This window comes from Siphateles boraxobius, unplaced genomic scaffold (genome assembly GCF_051911475.1).
Source record: "Siphateles boraxobius isolate OS27281-9 unplaced genomic scaffold, OSU_SipBor_1 20, whole genome shotgun sequence".
NCBI classification, from domain to species: Eukaryota; Metazoa; Chordata; class Actinopteri; order Cypriniformes; family Leuciscidae; genus Siphateles; species Siphateles boraxobius.
The window spans coordinates 15,051,325-15,073,397 of record NW_027508811.1 but is presented as its reverse complement, the minus strand read 5'-3'; the positions used below and the strand labels follow the sequence as shown (position 1 = coordinate 15,073,397).

Sequence of the window (22,073 nt, the reverse complement as noted above, 5' to 3'; positions counted from 1 at the left end):
AGCAACAGCCGTAATTGTTACTATACACTGTAACTGTAATTGTTGCATGCCTACCATAGATTTCAATTGTCACTCCAGTAGGCTATCTTAATTGCTGACTGTTGGTAAAATGACACAGCAAAATTAGAGAAATGTACTGTAAATAAGCACCCCTGAAGCTAAGTGCAGACTTCTGAGTAGTTTATTATTTTTATTCGTTTTATAGGCTACGTACGTTAGCTGTAACATTAATATGGGGTCTTCTTCGAACAGAGAAAATATACTTTTAAGAATCTTTTATTAAACGTAGCCTAGTGAAACGTTTTGCAGAAAAGCTTTATTTCGAAAGTAGCATGTGTAGTAGGCTATGTAAGAGGAGGAGTCATTGGTCTTCAGCCACACCTATTCTTCCATATAAAATCAACTTTCAAGAAGACAGCTAACGCTTACTTCAGTTACTGACAGGTCATACGGATCGACAGGTAAACAAACCTTGAAATAATATTACTAGATTTTAGTAAAACATGTTAAGTATATGAGAGCCTCGAAATTATTTTCATTTTCTTTCCTCCAGCGCGTTATGTAACACTTAGCTACAGCTTTTCGATTTTTATCCACATGAATCTACACGCACGCAATCTACGATAATGTTTTGTCTTCTTTTTTTAGTCACCTCACCATCGATTGTGTATTTCTACCTTACTGATCACCATAATGGCTCCAACTCCAAAATGCCAAGGAAAAGGTAAGAGAAAGCATAGAAATTAGACTTTTGCAGAAAACTCGCCATCAGACCATCCTGTTGCATAACCATTGTTAAGAATGTCTTTCCGATGAAAGTGATAAATAAGCTATTAAAACATAATTATATTTAATTATATAAAATATTTTATATAAATGAATACAATATAACCTAATTGTCCATTAAAAATAAAAACCTGGGCTCCACACTTGTGTTCCACATTATTTTACTGATGAAAATCCATGCTTATTATGTAAATATGTTCCATTGGTGTAACAGAAAGTCCTGCTCCTGGACCAGTGCCGAATGGTGTTATTCGGCTCTACAGCATGAGATTCTGCCCTTTCGCTCAGAGAACAAGACTGGTGCTCACTGCTAAGGGAGTTAAGTGAGTACTAATGTTGACCTACTGTGCAATATTGTTTAGATGGAGGGCTTAAAGGTGCAGTAAGTGATTTCTAAGCGATACCATTGTTGATATTTGAAATCAAGCCAAACACACCCCTCCCTTCATTGCTCCGCCCCCAAAACGCACTTACACAATGCAAGAGTGGATGTCTCTTTATCATAGCAGAATAACGAAAAATAAAGCAAAGATGATGAACAAACGACAAGGAAGAACAAAAAATGAACATATCGTACAGGAGTATATACAAGCAAGAGTTCACTGTTTTTCGCCAGCATACACACAAAACCAATGTTACTCACATATAGAGCAGAAACAATGGAGCCTCGACATCCATTTTCAGGCCTTCCCGCCTAGGTCTCTCCAGAGCTGGAAAGCTTTTCTAATATTTTAGGGCTGCAACTAACGATTATTTTGATAATCGATTAATCGGACGATTATTTTTTCGATTAATCGGATAGAAATTAAATTAGATTTTTTATTTTATTATAACTAAATAAAACCGTAAATCAGGGTATTTATGTGTAAAAGTGTACTTTAAAAAGTGCAAAAGCCACACATTGAGTTTTACTAATATCAATATTTGCATTGTTTTTAATGATAATTGCTGATGGCAAGTTGACAAACATGATTATTGTTAAAAAATGATATCCAACATATTATGTTTTAACACAATTTTTGTTAAAACAAATTTACACAGACATGTTGTTCAGATGTGAATATCTGAACTAAAAACAAACTAAAAACATCTAAAATATATAATTCATTTAATTTTTATTTAAAATTAATTATATATAAGGAATATAAGGATAAAGAATATAATATATATTATATATATAATATATAAAAGAATATAATATAAGGATAAATTGATTAAATAAATATAGAAAGACTGAAAACAATTGTGTGAATGTAGAGCCGCAGTAGATCGCGTTTGAAAAACAATTAAAACTTAGTAGACAAATGCTATAGAAAGAGAAGGGAATGGAGGTAACGTTACCCAGCAAGCTAACATGCTTGAGTAAAGGACAGGAGAAATTATGCATTAGTGCACAAGCATTCGCTGAAAACCACTGAGTACAGTGACTAAAAAACAATATTTTACTGCTGCTGTTATTAACTGCCTTTGTATTTAATGCTTCACTTTGTAAACACCGTTTTAATTTAACCTATTTCTGCGGTAGCGCTATTTTAATCCATCACTTACGTTGCGAGCGAACTGATTGCACAACCTGATGCTCGAGACAAAATACAGACATCCCGGAAGTCCCGGGAGTCTCCCGCATATTGATTGCGGCTCCCTGATGCCCGCGAATTAGTTCAAACTCCAGAAATCTAGAGCGCGCAAGCAAGAGCGCGCATGCGAGACAGAAGAGACTGCTCCAAACCGTGTAGCGCGCGCGCTCGGCAGAGCGCCTGAGGGAGAGAGACCTTGCGTGTGTGTGCGTACCAGTAAACGCTCCCCGTGACGTAAGCAGACCAACTAATCGATAATGACATTCGTTGACAACGATTTTCATAATCGATTATAATCGATTTTTTCGATTAGTTGTTGCAGCCCTATAATATTTACACGGGTCCTAAAGCTCTTGCCTGATCGTAACCCTTCTTTTCCAGTGATATTCCTCAGACCTTTTCTATTTTGTAATGTCTCTCAGCCATCTCTCTTTCAACAGTCATTCTTCAAATGTCCCTCTTGCAACCTTTCTCTCCTCCCCCATCATGAGTGTATTCGCCCCCTACTGCTGATTGGCTACAGGTTTGTTGTGGTGCTCAGTCCAGTCCACTTTCAACAGCGTTTTTCAGAAATCGCTTACTGCACTTTTAAGTGTTCTGGTGTGCCTAATGTGTACATTATGATATTTTAAATAGAGCATAAATTAGTTTTTTTTTTTCTTTATTAACTTTTTCTGTGTTGGTTGCAAGGAAGATTACTCTCATAAATATGCAGCCACTATCCAAAATTGATTTTATATTGCTTTTACATAGGCATGAGATTATCAACATCAATTTGAAGGATAAACCAGATTGGTTTCTGGGGAAGAATCCTTTTGGGACAGTACCAGTATTGGAAACCTCAAGTGGTCAGGTGGTATACGAGTCACCAATCACCTGTGAGTATCTGGAAGAGGTCTACCCCGAGAAGAAACTGTGTCCATCTGACCCATTTGAGAGGGCCCAACAGAAAATGTTGCTGGATCTTTATTCAAAGGTTGGTCATTTGAAACATTTACTGTATAAAACATCTGCCTGTAGAAACTTTTGATTTAAATATGGTCCTCCATCAGAAATCTCATCATAATAAGGACATAAAGTATAAAAATTTACTCCTAAAAATAAATATGAAAGTCTTGATATTACCGTTGTATTATCAGTTAAGGAAACCCAAAAACCAAGAAGATAAAACCATAACCTGAGAAGCATTACTTGTATATTACCATATACATTTTTTTATCTAAGTACATTTCTGCAAACATGAATGGAAATTCATACTCATTTCAGGTGATTCCATACTTCTATAAGATCTCTATGGGCAAGAAAAGGGGAGAGGACGTCGCAGCATCTGAAGTTGAATTTACAGAAAAACTCTCCCAATTAAATGAGGTGGGCTGAAATACCAACACTTTCTTAAAATACAGTTTATCATGATGATTTATTAATGTCTAACTGCTTTCTTTTTCTATATCTTTTTTTCAGACTCTGGCGAAAAAGACGACCAAATATTTTGGGGGCGATAAAGTCACAATGATTGACTACTTGATCTGGCCATGGTTTGAGAGGGCGGAGATGATGAGGCTGAAGCAGTAAGTTCTTGTTTTTTTATTAGTGCATATATGAAATATATAATGAATGTGTAATAAAAACACACACAAAAAATAAAGCCATTGTACCTGACTGCAGGAGGAATAATGTGCTGAGTCATGAAGGTTAAGTCAAACAGATATACAAAGAGTGATGAATGACTCAGATTAGTAAAGGTAGGGCTTTGGGTCAAGGTTCCAACTGGATTGAAAAGCACTTTGCATCAGTAAACTTTGTGCACACACGATAAAACAACCCTTTTTCACAAGTAGCTTCATTTGAATGTAACCTTGCCTCTTGTATATTTCTCCAAAGAATAACTTGCTTGTGAAACTAATAGTTCTGCATATCTCTTGTTTCAGTTGTTTGGCCAACACTCCTTTGTTAAGTAAGTGGATTGAACGCATGTTTGAGGATCCAGTTGTGAAAGCCACCATGTTCAGTACAGAGGATCACAAGGTGTTCTTCGACAGCTTCATGGATGGAACCCCTAATTATGATCATGGTTTATAGAGTAAACGGGAAGATATTTGTCCATTTGTGTGTCGAATTTTTATCATTGCTCTATTTCTATCAAATTACAGAAAATTGTGCTTTTAAAAATTGGTATATTAACAAGTTTGTCATTTATACATGAATATAAATAAACCAAATGTATGAAACATAAAATCACGTATCCTTGTTTTTACTTTTAATCTCTATATATTACCAGTTTTCTCTTTGGTCGAAAGTGAAATGCCACTGAGCCATACAGTGCATGTTGTGAGGTTGCAAAACATTGCTTCCTGGAAGGGGAAACTGCCTAAAAGTTAGTTAAGAACATTTCCGTTTTTTAAAAAACAAGATTTTTAAAATGGTGACAGTGAAAAAACAAAATCCCCCTATAAAGAGTCTTAAGTCAAACTGCCACCCTGCTGCTGTATTGACTGATAAAAAAGGAACAGATTTCTATCTTAAAATCTAAGCAGACCATTGTACAGGAAAACCTGTGGAACAGCTTCTGCTTGGGCATGTACATGTCTGTCACTTTTCTACCGTAGTTGTTCAATAGAGGTGCTTTGCTGCTCATACTTTGTTTAGGAATTTCAATCCCTTAAGTGTTGGCACATAAGATCAAAACTGATTATATGGCTATGTATTATGATAATGTTACAGAATTAACATGCTCAACATGATATGTCTTCATTTGTAAGAACTCATGGTTTAAAGATCCTGAATCAGCTGCCAGATCGATGATGAATAATAAGAGGGTGTTTCTTCAACTATGTGCACTTTTGGCCCTGTGTGTTGTAGGAAAAACTCCTTCAAGATCCTATTATTTATATACCAGAACTGTGTTTGCATTATTTTCGATGTGACAAAAATGACATTTGCTGGTTTATAAATAAAAGGATGTAAAGGGAAAATTGAAAACTGGAATTTTTTCATAATTTATTGTAATTTTTAAGATTTTTGTTTTAAGATTTAAAGTCTTGGTTTGGGCTAGGAGTGAAATAATAACAGCTATATATACGTAAAGGCATTTGAAAAGAAGCAAAAATGAATGCTAAAACAATGTGACCTTCATATAACATACATAATAATAAAATTAAAATGTAATTTGGTCCTCTGAGACATAAAAAGTGCCCATAGTTGAAGAAACACCTAAATATCATAACAGCATCAGTAACAGTCAGTGCTTAAAGGGTTAGTTCACCCAAAAATGAAAATTAAGTCATTAATTACTCACCCCCATGCTGTACCAACCCCGTAAGACCTTCGTTCATCTTCGGAACACAAATGAAGATATTTTTGATTAAATTTGAGAGGTGGATCACTGCTACATAGGCTGCCAGAGGGAATGAAACTTGACGGCCCAGAAAGTCATTAAAGAACATGTTTAAATATTCCATGTGCCTACAGTGGCTCAACTATAAGTTTATCAAGCGACGAGACTACTTTTTTCCCGAAAAAAACCCCATAAATAACGACTTTATTCGACTATTCCTTTTCTTCCTTGTGGGCCTGAGACGAGAGTTCAAGAGATTTCCACGACGCATGCGCGAGAACTGAGAAGAGGACGTTCTTCTTCTAATACTTGTTCAGTTGTCGCGCATGCGTCGTGGAAATCTCTTGAACTCTCGTCTCAGGCCCACAAGGAAGAAAAGGAGTAGTCGAATAAAGTCGTTATTTATGTTTTTTTTTTCCGGAAAAAAAGTATTCTCGTCGCTTGATAAACTTATAGTTGAGCCACTGTAGGCACATGGAATATTTAAACATGTTCTTTAATGACTTTCTGGGCCGTCAAGTTTCATTCCCTCTGGCAGCCTATGTAGCAGTGATCCACCTCTCAAATTTAATCAAAAATATCTTCATTTGTGTTCCGAAGATGAACGAAGGTCTTACGGGGTTGGTACAGCATGGGGGTGAGTAATTAATGACTTAATTTTCATTTTTGGGTGAACTAACCCTTTAACATATTGTTTACATTCAAAGTGCATAACATCATGTAATTAGGCTGGAGAAATCCCCTGCACTCAAAGCCAGCGCGGCGGGCAAGTCTACGCCTGGTCTGTTGAGCTGAATTCATGTCTCACGTGACCGTTAGAAAAGTGAGGGGTATATTCCTGAACAAGCACAGATGTATTTCTGACCATCTGCTGAAAATGCTTCTCCATTTTGGCATATACGTGCCTCTGCAACACAAGAGGCCTAAACAGGTTTATCGGCTCTGCAGAACCGATTATTTTGGGAACCAGAATTTCAATTGGGATCCGAGGGTTCCCAACAACGACGTGATAGAGTCTCTTTTCCTCCAAGCTTTGCTGAAGGAAGCTGAGCAGATCTCGTAATCTGTGATCAAGATTCTGCGGCTGCCACATCGCAAGACGTTTACTCAACAGCAGATGCAAGAGCGCCGTCTTTATGTGGTAATTAGAAAAGGCGCTTCTCCCAGTCAAAGCCGTCTGCTTTTTGTGCAAGAAAGAAACTATCTGAAGACAATGAATGTGACACGAGTTGGTAGGAAGTCTTTTCGCTAGGTATTTAAGCAGATTTCTTTCATAAACGGATAGTGAGAGTTGCCAGTGAATGTCTGAGGAGTTGCTAGTGTCCGATGGGAAATGAGAGATAAGGTAAGCGTCTGTTTCCTCAAACTGAACAGCAGGGGTAACATTGAGAATGACAGTCTTTCCAGACCTAAACCTGATTTTAAGAGCTCCAGGGAAGTCCAGGTTCCGAAATGCCAGCTCGAAATCATACTTATGAGAGATCTGGCCCCATGCTTTGGTCACTGAGATCTGAAACCATCTCATGATCTGATCTTTCGACAAATACGTGGTGTTTCTTGCACAGAGGAGTTCCACCAAAGTGTTTTCCTCAAGCTTTTCACACTCATTTTTATTGTGAAGCAGACATAGCATATCATCACCAAGATTGGTTGAGCCACAGACACAGTCTGTGCCATTCCAACCTGGTTTTATGAGTTTAATCCTTCCACATCCTTGCAGGTCAAGTGGGATTTCAGTGGCAGGGTCGCACCAGAGCTGAAACTGGAACCTGAATGGCTGGGGTGGAGAAAAAGGCACAATAAGGTCACACGTAGGAGGTTTAGACACCCTCCAGGACTCAAACATACTTCCTATGCCAACAAAGTCCTCGACTTCCAGGTCAGCTTCTCGATCGCAAACACTTCTCAAAGCCTCAAGCAAATCATCTGCAAAACCTTCGATAAACTCCTGCACTCTCCCGGTCTCGTGGATAAAAGGGTGGAAGCGGGTCTTGCAGAAGTTATTTAGGACGTGTTTATCTAAGGCTACTGACTTAGCGTTGAGATGTCCGGCACTGGAATCTCCGTCTTCGTCTTCCACTGGGTCTAGAATTTCAGCAGGGATCATATCCTGCCTGCAAACCTCAATTGTGAAGAAAATGACAAGGCAGAGGGCGCTCCAAAAGTACCAGCCGTAACTGTCCTGATCACCAATCAGAGCTGTTTCTGTTTGTGAGATCTCCTGCTCCAGGCGCTCCTGTTCGGCCTTCAGCTTCTCCTGGTGCTCTTTCATCCGGACAAGAAGATCCTCATCTTGCTCATGGATGGTGGTGTTCTCATTAGGAAAGAGCAGAGGATGGTTGAGGATAGCAGCTACTACCACCACGCAAACCCGTGTAATAGCACCTTGCATCCTTTACTGTGCGTCTGGGAAAACATATTTTGGATTATTTTCAGCTTCTTGAAAGGAAACACTATCTTCTAACTTTTGCAAAAACATCATCAGAGTGCTAAATGTGAACAGTAATAGAAAGGACTGTCCTGCACTGGGGAAGGAAGTCAGATAACCCTTGTCAAACAACATAAATTAAACCAGCCAGATAACTGTATCCAGGTAGAAGTATCCACTGGAAACAACTGATTTATGATTTATTTATTTATTTCATACAAATATTGATATCAGGGGTGAGGTTTGGGTAAAAAAAACCTTACCATCTATGCAAAGAACTTTGAAATTTTGCCTTGACTAAAGCTTAGGAAGCAACCTAATATATACTGAGGAGGATGTTATGTAATTGGTTTATTTATGGCGTGGCACTTGGAGTCTAAGTGATTCTTGGAATGAGGCAGATAAAATTCCATATTTATACAAACTGCAAGCTACTGGCACATTCAACGGTTCCACTTAAAAGCATTAGCGATACAGGTTAGACTAAACAGATTTAGTCAATCTATTTAACTGATATTCAATTTATATACGTAAATGCTACTTTTACTACACTAATTTTATTGATCAATTGTGGCATTTTATTTAGACCATTTCCACAGGTAGGTGAGAAGGCAAACAAATGCTCTCATTCAATTTCAATTTCTGAATTTTTACAAAAAAATAATACTGTTTACAGCCTTCATCAAGCTTACTTATATTACTGATATTTTTAAGTAGGCTATGTTTATTAAAAACACGAAATTGCAAACTCACAAATCTCAGTCTTTTAAAAACAGTATTTCTGCATTTTTGATAACAGGTCACAAAGAGTAGATAGAAGAAAGAATATTATATAGAAGAATAATCAACTAGTACAAAATTCACTCACAACCTCACAAGGTATTTTGAAGGTTAAGCACCAAGGAGGTTTAATTTTTTTTTTTACTTTTTTTTTAAACTAATCATTTTTTTTTACAATTTTTTGTTTTCGGTTTAGGCTCATTAGCATTTTATTTGATTTTATTAGTGCATTCAACTTGGTGAATTTTTTTGTTACGATACTAATGAATGCCAATGTGGAACAGTGTCATATCCGACGTCGAACAGCAGCACAAAATAACAAAAAAAGTTTCTAAATAATTTACATAATGACAACATTGGTAGTTGACTCAACAGCTCCAGAAAAGACGTTAATTGGGAAATTGGTGGGGCGCTGCAAATATTCCCACAATTACTAAAATGACCGAGTCTAGACAACAACTAAATTTGTGATCACAGATATAGCAAATATCAAATAGTTACACACTATAACGAAAGGAATACTTGTTAACACATGACTGGAATGATTAAAGTCGGTGGTTGTCAGTGAGAACGAAGACGACTGAAACTTGTAGAGGGCGGTGACTAAGCTTCTTAAAAGCAGAACATTTTACAACTCTCTTTTTAAAAGCCAAATTCGACACAATTTCGTGTTTTTATTTTGACATATTAAGATGTTTTGTAAGACCGCTGTGGTCTTTTTTCTGTGTATCACAGTTGTTACAGTGTATTTAATAATCTATAAAACAGTAGACGGAAACCACTCGCGCTGAGTCTTTGTTTTAAACCAAGAACAGAAAAATAACTTACACCCCAATCCAAGATTTAACGTCCAGCGTTATTCATTGCCTCAGAATAATACTGATCCGAGACAAGAGAAAGCGCTGCTAGTACCGTTATTCTTCAGTTTCCTCATCCGCTCGATTCTCATGAAGCTGCTCTCACATCCAGGAAGTGACCAAAGTGGCCGTTTTCGCCATAGACATCATCTATGGTTTTCGCTCCTCTATAAAAAGCACGTGGGTCAGCCCTGTTCTAGGATTCTTGAGTCAACATCACATGTAACCATAGCATGTAACACACGCACGCAAGCACACACGTCATTCTCCGGAATGGTTAAAAAATTGAAGCTTTTTTTCTAGACGTGAGTTTATACTTACTTTAATAGTAGGCCTACTTAAATAATATTATACGTGCCTTTACTTGTTGAGGATGTAGGCTACATGCAATTACAAAAATAAATTGCATATATATTTCAAATTTGGTTTTTCGACAAGGCATTTACGTTAACGAAAACATTTCAGCTCATTTGAAAGATGTGCGGCTGCGCAGTCTACCCTACTAAAGACCGATGACAAATATTTCCACACGAGGTCGCTGCCTCACCAAAGTTCAGTAATTTAGACAAAACACACCTACCTACCATAGACTGTAAAAAAAAGCTACCTACAATAATGTTTAGATATGAGAGTTTCTGTCAAATAACCACCATTGCAATCATCCGTTGGTAATGATTTAGAATTTTATCTTCGATATTATTTTCCTAAGGGTGATATCAAAATGGATACAAAAATATCCATCCATCCATTCTCCGAACCGCTTACCCTTTGTAGGTTCGCGGGAGGGCAGCAGCCCCTCTCTTTAAAAAAAAAAAAACTAAATATAAGCATGACCATAAATATAAAATATTTGTAATATATAAGAATAATATGAAATGGCGTTCAATTAAATAACAAAGAAAAGCAAACCCGTTCAAATCAGTTTTAAAGGCAGCTTAGGCAGGTATTTCTGGCATGCGCACATTTGGGTGTGACCAAAGGGAGCCTACAGGTGCGCGCGACTTACTTGTGAACTCATCGCACTTCAGCACGCAGAGATCGCGAGATGCGTTAATAATTGTGAATCATTCATTTTTCACGTGATCCAGATATTATACATAATTTTCGTTGGTATTGTTTGCGTTTTTGTGACTTGAACATCGCGCACTGCAGAACAGCGTATTTGGCCCATTGTCAGATAAGTAGCCTATCTTTGACAGCCTCTAATTATTATTAATGGATCGTTTAAAGTTGGTTTTACAATATTTCCAGTCAAATTCGGAGTCCATCTCCAATGGTATCTGTATAATATTGTCACTGATAAGCGTCAAGTTGTATACAAGTTTTGATTTCAACTGCCCCTGTTTACCGCAGTACAATAAGATGTACGCAATGGGGGTCATGTTTGTCCCCCCAATTATACTGTTCCTTTTAGGAGTGTTAGTTAATCGCCATACAGGGGTGCTTATGGAAGAGTGGGTCAGACCCCTGGGCAAGAGGACAAAAAATCCGGCAGTGGTAAAGTGAGTTTGAAGCTAAAAAATATTATTTGACTGAATAAGATTAATATTGATAATACAAAAATATTAACTATTATCCTTCTCCCAGATTTCTGCTGTCATCAATGATGCAACGGGCCCTTCTGGCACCCATGGTCTGGATTTTGATGACACTCTTGGATGGAAAATGTTTCATCTGTGCATTTAGTATGAACGTAGACCCTAAATATTTTACAGGAATACCTAACAGCACCGGCCTAGAACTAATCAAGATCATGGCTAAGGTGCCTTGCAAAGAAGATATCATCTTCAAAAACAGCAGTTTTCGGAAAGCTATATCACGCTATGTGCGTTGTTACTCTCAAGTAAGTGTGTTTTTCTTACTTTTTTGCACATTTTTTTACATGCTTACATACCTAGTCTTTAGTCAATGAACTGTGATGTCAATGTCAATCTTGACTTGATAGCTGATAAGATTGAGCTGTACAAGTTGACTGGAACAGACATTTATCAAATCTGTAGGTGGTTAAAACCCTTTTATGCTTTGCATTCGGAAAGCTGTATCACGCTATGTGCGTTGTTACTCTCCATTAAGTGTTTTCTCACATTTTTGTGTAATTTTTTTCAATGTTTACATACATAGTCTTTAGTCAATGAACTGTGATGTCAATGCATTTTTGACTTGATAGCTGATAAGATCGAGCTGTACAAAGTTGCCAGGAACAGACCTTTAGCAAATCTGTAGCTTGTTAAAGTCTTTTCATACTTTTGCATAACCACATGATTCATCTATTCTTCTTGACAATTTATCTTCTTTTCTAAGGCAATAGGCTGGTCAATACTCCTCATCTTCATTTTTTTGGGGGCTGTGGGTCGCGTCATCAAGCCTTGCTTCAATCACGCCACTTTTCTACAGACTCGTTATTGGAGCAATTACCTGGATATTGAACAGAAGCTCTTCGATGAGACCTGTGTCCTTCATGCCAGAGATTTTGCCAGAAAATGCGTGGTTCAGTTCTTTGAGAGCATGCGAGAAGATGTGACCGTGAGAATGCCCCTCTCAAGTGCACTCAGACCCAGCACAATCCGTAATGAATATGAAGAGGAAGAAGAGGAGCGTCTGCATGGTATTACCAGGCAAGATCAGGTTGATCATTTGCTGCAAACCTGGTACGAGTGCAAACCAGAACTGGATGTGACCAAGATGGCCTATAAGCCCAAAGTATGTATCACTTGGGAAGATCACAATGGAAAGGTGTTATTTTCTGATGTGTAAAATTGAGAAAAACAGATCTTACCTCTTCATTCATGCAAATAAGTGACAGTAAGAAAGGTAATGACAAATGTTAATCCCAAAATTGTAATAAATTGAGGACTAAATAACTGATTATTGTTAATTCAGAGGTAAACGCTTGCATGCTGATGCATATAATGAATGTTTCATCTGCATATGAATTTAGAAAACAAATATTTTTTAATTGTAATGCTACAGTCAGATTATTGTCAATTCAGAAAGCCTTGTTTTAACCTTCTGCAAGAGCTTGCATGCTGGAGCATTTGAATGTGCTGGGATTTAGTTTGTGTAATTTTGCATTTCTCTTTCCACACACATTACACAACAACCTCATGGTCATGGCTTGAATGCAAATGACTCCGGAACCTTTGCAACACCTGAAAAAATATGTGTAATGTTTATGTATACGTATGTCTGTATGTATGTGTATCTATTAATAAAGTTAATATATATTAAAAAAATATGTTTATCATATTTTAATGTCACCAAATTTTTTATTTGTATATTGTATAGTCTTGAAATGTACTTTTGCCTTCAGTACACATTTTCAGTGAGATCTATTTTGTCCTTTAGTTATGTATGGTTGACATGCAGCAAACAATTTAAGCACTGACTGGACAATGTGAGAACGAAAATCACACCCATCTATAGAACTTCTAAAGGAGTGGCCTGTCACTCATGGGTATCGATGCTTTAAGTTCACCAGGTGAATGTTTCATCACATAGGACTCATCTCTGCTGCAGTCTTGCTTTCATTTCTCTCTGACAATATAGAGTAAGTCTTTGATTTATTTAAATAAAGTGTATTATTTATTACTTAGCTGTACTATAAACTTTGCTCTAATATTTTGCTCTAAAAGGTGACCTAGCTTTCTGAAAATGGATAAGTTTCGGATTATGGTCCAGTTTTTACAAGCCAACCAAGAGTCCTTTATGAATGGCATCTGTGGGATCATGGCTCTGGCAAGTGCTCAAATGTATTCCTCTTTTGAGTTTACATGCCCTTGCCTTCCAGCCTACAATTATGCGTATGGAATCGGAATTCTAATCGTGCCACCAATATGGTTCTTTTTACTTGGATATGTACTTAACAATAACATATCAGTGTTAACTGAAGAATGGAAGAGACCGATGGGCAAGCGCAGAAAAGATCCAGCGGTTCTGCGCTACATGTTCAGCTCCATGACGCAGCGCGCTCTCATCGCTCCAGTTGTATGGATAGCCGTAACTTTAATGGATGGCAAGAGCTTTTTGTGCGCTTTTAGTGCCACATCGGATTTATCTGAATTCCTCAACGACTCCTATAAAAGCTTATCAAAAAATGAGCTTGAGAAATTTCAAGCAAGGATTCCATGTGAAGACGTATTTGATGGGCATGAGATTATCTCCAGAGATGCGGCCACTAGGTATATTCGCTGTTTTTCACAGGTAATGCTCAAGTTCATGTCTAAATGGGGTTTTCAAAATAGGGTCACTTTTAGCTATTACAATTAACGCTGGGTAAAGCAATGTTTCAATTTTATAATTTTGAGAGAGGGTAGCAGCTGGGTAATCAATTGATATAATGATAATTATTATGCAGCGCGAGAGTGCATAGTGCCCGCCCATAGTCTCTCTCTCTCTCTCTCTCTCTCTCTCTCTCTCTCTCTCTCTCTCTCTCTCTCTATATATATATATATATATATATATATATATATATATATATATACTAACTGAAGTATATATATATATATATATATATATATATATATAAGTATAAGTATATATATATATATATATATATAAGTATATATATATATATATATATATATATATATATATATATATATATATATATATTTCCAATATGGCTTTTGAAAATCCAACAAAAGACAAGGGTGCAAGACTGTGACATCAATCAATTTTAAGCATTGCGATTGACATAATAGAATTAAAATTGATGGAGAAATAATATATATATATATATATATATATATATATATATATATATTAGTGCTGTCAAATTGATTAATCACATCTAACATAAAAGTTTGTTTACAATATATGTGTGTGTATATATATATTATTAAATGTATATATTATATAAATGTCTGTGTGTATGTGTGTGTGTGTGTTTACTGTGTATTATAGACATACTGTATAGATATATGTGTGTATGTGTATTGTATACCTAGACACAAACACACACACCACACACTTAGCGACATATACCGGTATATGATATATAAATTTGATTACACACACACACACACACACACACACACACACACACACACACACACACACACACACACACACACACACACACACACACACACACACACACACACACACACACACACACACACACACACACACACTTTTATGTTAGATGCAATTAATCGTGAATCGATTGGATAGCAGAATATATACATATTTATATAGGCCTATATATGTGTGTGTGTGTGTGTGTGTGTGTGTGTGTGTGTGTGTGTGTGTGTGTGTGTGTGTGTGTGTGTGTGTGTGTGTGTGTGTGTGTGTGTGTGTGTGTGTGTGAGTGTGCACACTCACCGGCCACTTCATTATGTACAACTTGCTAGTACTGGATTGGACCCCCTTTTGCCTTCAGAACTGCCTTAAATGTGCACTAAGCAATTCCTGAGAATCATTGTTGAACACTTTTGATATTTGAAATGAAGCCAAGAATCAATGCCTCCTCATCATAGCAGAATTGAAGCAAAATAAAGTTTTGAGACAAATAAAGCGAAGATGATGAATGAATGACAAGAAAGAACAAAAAAAAGAAAAGAACATACAGAACACAAGTACAAGCAAGAGTTCGTTGTTAGCAGCACGCACTCAAAACCAAATATACTCACACATATAGCAGAAACAATGTAACCTAGGCATCCGTTTTCAGGCCTTCCCGCTTAGGTCTCTCCAGAGCTACAAATCTTTTCTAATATTTACACGGGTCCTAAAGCTCTTGCCTGATCGTAATCCTTCTTTTCCAATGATATTACTCAGACCTTTTCTCTTTTGTTATGTATCTCAGCCATCTCTCTTTCAACAGTCATACCATGCTGATACCAAGGGGCTCAAAATGTGCCAAGAAAATATCCCCCACATCCTTACACCATCACCAGCAGCCTAAACCGTTGATACAAGGCAGAATAGATCCATGCTTTCATGTTGTTTACGCTAAATTCTGACCTTACCATCTGAATGTTGCAGCAGCAATCGAGACTTATCAGCAGGCAACATTTTTCAATCTTCTATTGTCCAATTTTGTTGAGCCTGTGTGAATTGTATCCTCAGTCTCCTGTTTTTAGCTGACAGGAGGGGCACCTGGTGTGGTCTTCTGCTGCTGTAGCCCATTTCATTTCTGAAATACATAGGCCAGCCTGTCTGGCAACAACCATGCCATGTTTAAAGTCATTTAAATAACCTTTCTTTCCCATTCTGAGGCTAGTTTGTATTTCAGAAGATCGTCTTGATCATGTCTACAGGCCTAAATGCATTGAGTTACTGCCAGTGATTGGCTGATTAGATATTTGTGTAGTATTAAAGTATTGAGCAGGTGTACTTAATAAAGTGTCCGGTGAGTGAATATATAAACAAACAAACACACACACACACACACACACACACACACACACACACACACACACACACACACACACACACACACACACACACACACACACACACACACACACACACACACACACACACACACACACACACACACACACTAATACACAAATATAAGCAAGTTATTTTTAAGCAGGTAAAAAAAGGTAATTAATGTCAAACATGCACCTAGAGAAAAGAAAAAACGATTTGAGTCGAGATTATTACTAGAATTTATTGTAACACTTTACAATAAAGTTAATTAATAACTAACATGAACTGATTTGTTACAGTATTTATTTATCTTTGTTAATGTTAGTTAATAAAAAATCCAGCTGCTAATTGTTTGTTCATCTTAGTTCACAGTGCATTAACTAATGTTAACAAATACAACTTTTAATTTGAATAATGTTATTAGTAAATGTTGAAATGAATATTAAGTCAGATAAATTAATGCTGTAGAAGTATTGTTCATTCTTAGTTCATGTTAACTATGGTAGTTAACTAATGTCAACTAATGAACCTTATTGTAAAGTGTTACCGCATTTATTTCCATGATTTAAAAATCAGACATTTTCACAGTTACACAAGAGTTTTAAACAGGCCCAAGATTAATTAGGACCTCATGGTAGAAATGATGTATGAAATACAATTTGTTTCATTTGGGGCTATATAATGCATTAATCTGTTGTAATGTTTTTTTTTTTTTAGGCCTGTGGATGGACCTTTTTAATGATAATAACTATAGTAGCCTTCTTGATAAGAGCAATAAGACCTTGTTTCACTCAAGCCGCTTTTCTTAAAACCAAATATTGGTCACACTACATTGATACAGAGCGCAAACTATTTGATGAAATGTGCAAAGAGCACGCCAAGAGCTTTGCTAAGGTCTGCATACAGCAATACTTCGAGAGCATCAGTGGTGAAATTGTTCCACAACTTTCCACACCCATAAAGAAAGGGAAAGGTAATAAAGATGATGATGGGGAAAAACAGAAGAGTGACGAGGAGAAGCTTCTTGGGATCCGTAAAGAAGACGACATGAATAAAGTCCTATGGAACTGGCATACATGTAAACCTCCACTACTGGTGAATAAACGTGCTGAAGATATGAATGGACATGCAAGCTTGGATACTCACAGCTTTTCTAATGAGCGCCACACTCAGAAACCTATGAAGAAAACAGCTGTGGCATACTACTCCAAAGTCTGACTTAATATTTTAATCTTGCTTATGAAGAATTGAATGAAGTGCTTTAGCAGTACTCACTGTCAACAGAGTCCTGTTTTCCTATCTCATTTATATTCATTGCATGTAACTTCCTATTTTATATCCTCCAGGGACTTCAGTAGATCTACTATATGTTGTCTGTTACCATAAATAAATGAGAACATAAATAATAGGATATCATGGGTATCATCACTTTTCTGTGATAACGTAAAGTAACGTTTTAAAAGTGTGACCAATATGATAATAATAGTGATGACGATGTTAATGATGAATAGTACACCTTTTTATCTCTGTTTAGTTTCTTATGCACCAAATTAAGTCTTACTAAATTTAAGTTATAACTACATTTAAATTCGAGAGGAGTTTGTCTATCTAATCCATCAGTATAACTTAAGGACTTATCAGTAGCTGGTTATTTTTCTGATTTTTAGCCTCGCCCACTAATGGCAAGTTTTGATGTCTACTAAGTGATCAAAGTACCACGTCCTCTAATTATGCTCCTCACAAAACCAACAGATATCGCATCCTAAACATTAAATCCTATCAGAGATTGCGTCTTTAGAGGCTTCACTATACGAAATCATTGCTGTTTGGTTGCAATTGTCTAACTGGCTTCGTAACTCTTAAGTTTACACCACCTGGGGCCCGTACCATGATGACAGTTAAACAAACTCAGGGTGACAAGATTAGTTTAGAGTTGACAAAACCAAACCAATTCAAACAGTCCTTGTTGGTACCATGATGCTGTTCATCAACTTTCTCTGTCAACTCAAGCAGTGGATAAGTTACTTAATTGCATCTGACATGTGTCACTTCCTCACAGCTGATTGGTCCAGTTTTGGTTTGAGATCTCTTACCTAAAACATAACCTGCAGAGCAGGTTAGCTGGGCACAAAATAAACTGAAACATAACTGGCTATAGCCACCTAAACCGGCTTCATGGTATAGGCCCCTGATGGTCTTGAGCTCACATTTCTCTCTCAAAAATAATAATTTAGTTATGTTCTTCAGTAAGTAGTATTTATTACTGCTTACACTCGATTGGATTACTGTAATGCACTGTGGGGGTCAGTGGGTCCTCTATTGCTCGTCTCCAGATGGTGCTGGTGCACGTCTTTTAACTGGAACACGTAAATACAAGCATATTTTCCCCATTTTATCCTCACTACATTGGCTGCCTATACATCAAAGGATCCATTTTAAGATTCTTTTATTTGCTTTTAAGTGCCTAAATGGTCATGCCCCACCATAAATCTCTGAGCTGCTACATCCATATAGACCTTCCCGTTCTCTCAGGTCAGCCGATAAACTGCTCCTAAGTGTGCCCAAAACAAAGCGCAAGCTTAAAGGGGACCGTGCTTTTGCTGTAACAGCTTCTAAACTATGGAACGATCTACCTCTGCACATTAGACAGGCATCTTCATTGTCTGTTTTTAAGTCTCTTCTTAAAACCCACCTCTTTTCCTTGGCCTATGATAACTGATATTGACAATTCTTGTTTTGGTTTTTTTGATTTTATTGTCTCTATTATGTTTGTTATTGTTTTTATTTGTATTTTATGGGCTGTGTGAACTTTGTATTTAAGGCTTTTTGTGTATTCATTTATTGTTTTACTGTACAGCACTTTATGTCCACTTTGGATTGTTAAAGTGCTCTATAAATAAATTTTGTTTGATTGATTGATATTACTAACCAAAATTACTCACCAATGAGGGTATATTAATTCTGGAATTCTAAAATGTAATTATTTTATTTTTTTCAATTATAATTATTGGCTTATTTTAATCTATGGTCATTACTAATTTCTTTTCATTAAAAAGGGGGAGGGGTGGGCTTCAATATTGGATAATTTGGGGCCTTATAGGGTCAAGACACTGTCTTTAAAGGAACAATGGCCTGACTTTATAACTTGTGAAATAAGTTTAATTTTCTGTGCACTTTGATGCTCCCATTTTGTATGTCTCCTTGATTAAACACACCTAGTTTAACTCCAAGACCAGCAAAAGTAGTGTCAAAAAATGAATTCTGGAACTTGGGAACCACTGCTATAACGATTTCTACTGGGTCTCAGGAATAATTTTGAACAATACATTAGATGGCAGTTAAAGAGAAATTAATTTTGTTGTTGATGTTGTTGTTGTTTGTGCATGTGTCTGATCTTTCTCAATTACTTTAGCCCATCCTATTTTAGTTCCATTAATGCTGAAACAAGATTGTAATTGCTCTTGGTGATTCACTGCTATAAACAGACGGAGCGAGGGAAGGATCTCACTTCTTTACCACCACAAACAGAGCTACGTATAGAGATTTTTTGGTTGTTGTTGTTTTAAAAGCATCTTTTTCAATCTGCTTCTGGTTGTACTTGATTTTAAAATTTTGTGGATGTTCAGCAAGTCCATTTGTACCTCCTGGCTCTGGAATGTAAGTCTTCATTTCAGAAATAATTAGATTTTTCAGTTGATTTTCAATAACTTATTTAAGTGGCACAGCCTTGAGGAAACTTTTCCCTTGCTTTTAAATGAAGTAAATGCATATTGTTACTCTATGACTACATTTCTCTTGGAAGAATGTGTATAATAAAGTTCTTTCTATTTGCCTTCTTCATCTGTCTTTGTCAGGGTTTTAGGTTTAATTTACAGACACAACAATCTCCATCAGCGGAAAGAAACTGAAAAAGAAAAGCAAGCCTATATCAAGAGAAGATGTCTGTGCTTGTCTCAGAATACATCAAATTTATTGCACTGTACATCAAGAGTAAGGATGCTATGGTCTTCAATGGTCTCATAGGTTTAGGAACAGTGGTCGGTCAGACAGCATACAACTGCTTAGCTTTTGACTGTCCATGCTCACCGAAGAAGAATTACCTATACGGCCTAGCTGCCATTGGTGTACCAGCCCTGGCATTCTTTGTCATTGGGGTAATGCTGAATCAAAATACCTGGGACGTTGTGTCAGAGTGTCGCACCAGAAAATGCCAGAAACTATCGGTGACTGCAGCTTTTGCTCTTTTGGGCTCCATTGTGGGCAGAGCAGTCGTTGCCCCCATCACTTGGTCTGTTATTTCCCTCCTGAGAGGGGTGGCGTATGTCTGTGCTTTCAGTGAGTTTGTAGACCCCTCTTCTTTGGATAATTTCTCTTCAAATACTCCTGGTCCAGAAATCATGGCCCGGTTTCCATGTAAGGATGTACCTGCTCCATTTATGAACTACTCAGGAGAAGTTGAACGCCAGCTGAAGTATGAATCACAGGTACTTATCACTTTTTATAGTGTTGTTACTGTCCTTAATTGCATGGACACCTATTGTATGTTCAACCTATTTTTTTTTCTCTTCTTCATAGCTGTTGGGCTGGTTGCTAGTAGGAATCATCTCTCTCTCCGTCTTTCTCATTCTCTGTCTGAAAAATTGCTTCTCTACTCTTGGCTATCACCAGGAGGCGTACTGGTCCCAGTACCGTTCCAGCGAACAAGCCCTTTTCCAGCGTACAGCTGAAGTGCATGCTAAATACAATGCGGCTGAAAATGTCAAGAATTTTTTTGGCTTTGTGGCCTTGGAAAATAAGGAGAAGGAGCTTCTAGCAAACTGCAAGGGAATCAAGAGTGTCATTCCCAGACTGGAGTGGAACCGCGTCACTGGAGTTTACATGTACAGAGAGAGCGATGACACTCCCCTGTACAGCCGCTTGAACAAATGGGCCATTTACACAAATGAGCATGACTGTTAAGTACTTGACAAAGAAATGGGCATTTTATCCTTTGCCTATGACAAATTAGTGTCTGATGAATAACACTACACACCTAAAAAGTAATACCTTTGGTATTAAAGGGATAGTTCACCCAAAAATGAAAATTCTGTCAGTATTTACTCACCCTCATGTTGTTCCAACCCGGTAAGACCTTCGTTCATCTTCGGAACACAAATTAAGATATTTTTGATGAAATCTGAGAGCTGGATCACTCCTCCATAGGTTTCTTCAGGGATTGAAACTTGCCAGCCCCTAAAAGTTTTTAAAGACATTGTTAAAATAGTCCAAGTGACTACTAAATTTGAAGAAGCACAACTTACAGGTCCAACCCCCTTGCTCTCTGCTGCGCTACAGCCCTCCCTCCACAGCTCCTCCCCCACAGCAGAGCCTTCCGTGCGTGAACGCGCAGGCTAGTAAGCAGGACCACCGATGACGGCGGATTATAACCAGTTATGGAACATTCACTAATAGGGACGAAACATCAACAATATGCTTTACATTAACAATGGCCTGCCCATACTTTGACTACAAACTTGGTCCTCAAATCATTATGTATTTTGCAATACATGTAACTTTATAACGTTGCACTCTTTCTATAAGTTATATATAGCTAGTAAGATAACATTAATATAACGGTAACTAACGTTACAGAATGTAAGTAATTATTCTAGTGATATTTAATGCTAGATAAGGTTTGCTAGTACATTATTTCAGCAACATGACAAGCCAGTGAATTAGCAGGTTTCAATTGTTGCTTACCACAGTGCGTGACATTTTATCTACATGTTATGCTGCTAGAGTTTTGACGAGGTGTCTTATTCTTTCTTTTTCGCTTGTTTATCGTCATCGGTCTTTTTCCTTTTACCTCTTTGTTTTATGAACAGGTGCCACTCGAGAAATTGGCAGTTTAGGTTGTTTCTCCGCTATTGGCACAGCTGCAGCACATCGGCAAT

General features: G+C 37.2%; 5 protein-coding genes across 5 annotated transcripts; 4 read left to right on the top strand and 1 right to left on the bottom strand.

Annotated features, from left to right (window-relative positions):
* The first annotated feature begins 114 nt into the window (after window positions 1-114).
* gsto2 (glutathione S-transferase omega 2) lies at window positions 115-4,598 on the top strand. Its single transcript, XM_077237062.1, has 7 exons — window positions 115-461; window positions 649-724; window positions 1,001-1,109; window positions 3,117-3,339; window positions 3,630-3,731; window positions 3,825-3,931; window positions 4,292-4,598. Exons 2-7 carry the CDS (start codon window positions 694-696, stop codon window positions 4,440-4,442), a joined length of 723 nt encoding a protein of 240 aa, XP_077093177.1. The 5' UTR covers window positions 115-461; window positions 649-693; the 3' UTR covers window positions 4,443-4,598.
* Window positions 4,599-5,658: 1,060 nt separating this feature from the next.
* itprip (inositol 1,4,5-trisphosphate receptor interacting protein) lies at window positions 5,659-9,960 on the bottom strand. Its single transcript, XM_077237058.1, has 2 exons — window positions 9,734-9,960; window positions 5,659-8,103 (listed from the first exon to the last, which is right to left on the bottom strand). Exon 2 carries the CDS (start codon window positions 8,087-8,089, stop codon window positions 6,470-6,472), a length of 1,620 nt encoding a protein of 539 aa, XP_077093173.1. The 5' UTR covers window positions 8,090-8,103; window positions 9,734-9,960; the 3' UTR covers window positions 5,659-6,469.
* A 782-nt stretch (window positions 9,961-10,742) lies between these two features.
* calhm3 (calcium homeostasis modulator 3) lies at window positions 10,743-12,995 on the top strand. The gene is made up of 3 exons (XM_077237028.1): window positions 10,743-11,264; window positions 11,350-11,605; window positions 12,064-12,995. Exons 1-3 carry the CDS (start codon window positions 10,978-10,980, stop codon window positions 12,514-12,516), a joined length of 996 nt encoding a protein of 331 aa, XP_077093143.1. The 5' UTR covers window positions 10,743-10,977; the 3' UTR covers window positions 12,517-12,995.
* A 251-nt stretch (window positions 12,996-13,246) lies between these two features.
* On the top strand, window positions 13,247-19,978 carry calhm1a (calcium homeostasis modulator 1a). Its single transcript, XM_077237022.1, has 3 exons — window positions 13,247-13,309; window positions 13,395-13,962; window positions 16,858-19,978. The coding sequence occupies exons 2-3, from the start codon at window positions 13,414-13,416 to the stop codon at window positions 17,356-17,358; spliced, it is 1,050 nt and encodes a 349-aa protein (XP_077093137.1). The 5' UTR covers window positions 13,247-13,309; window positions 13,395-13,413; the 3' UTR covers window positions 17,359-19,978.
* LOC143745120 (calcium homeostasis modulator protein 2-like) lies at window positions 19,624-21,218 on the top strand. The gene is made up of 3 exons (XM_077237021.1): window positions 19,624-19,797; window positions 19,995-20,624; window positions 20,716-21,218. Exons 2-3 carry the CDS (start codon window positions 20,079-20,081, stop codon window positions 21,097-21,099), a joined length of 930 nt encoding a protein of 309 aa, XP_077093136.1. The 5' UTR covers window positions 19,624-19,797; window positions 19,995-20,078; the 3' UTR covers window positions 21,100-21,218.
* Window positions 21,219-22,073: the final 855 nt, after the last annotated feature.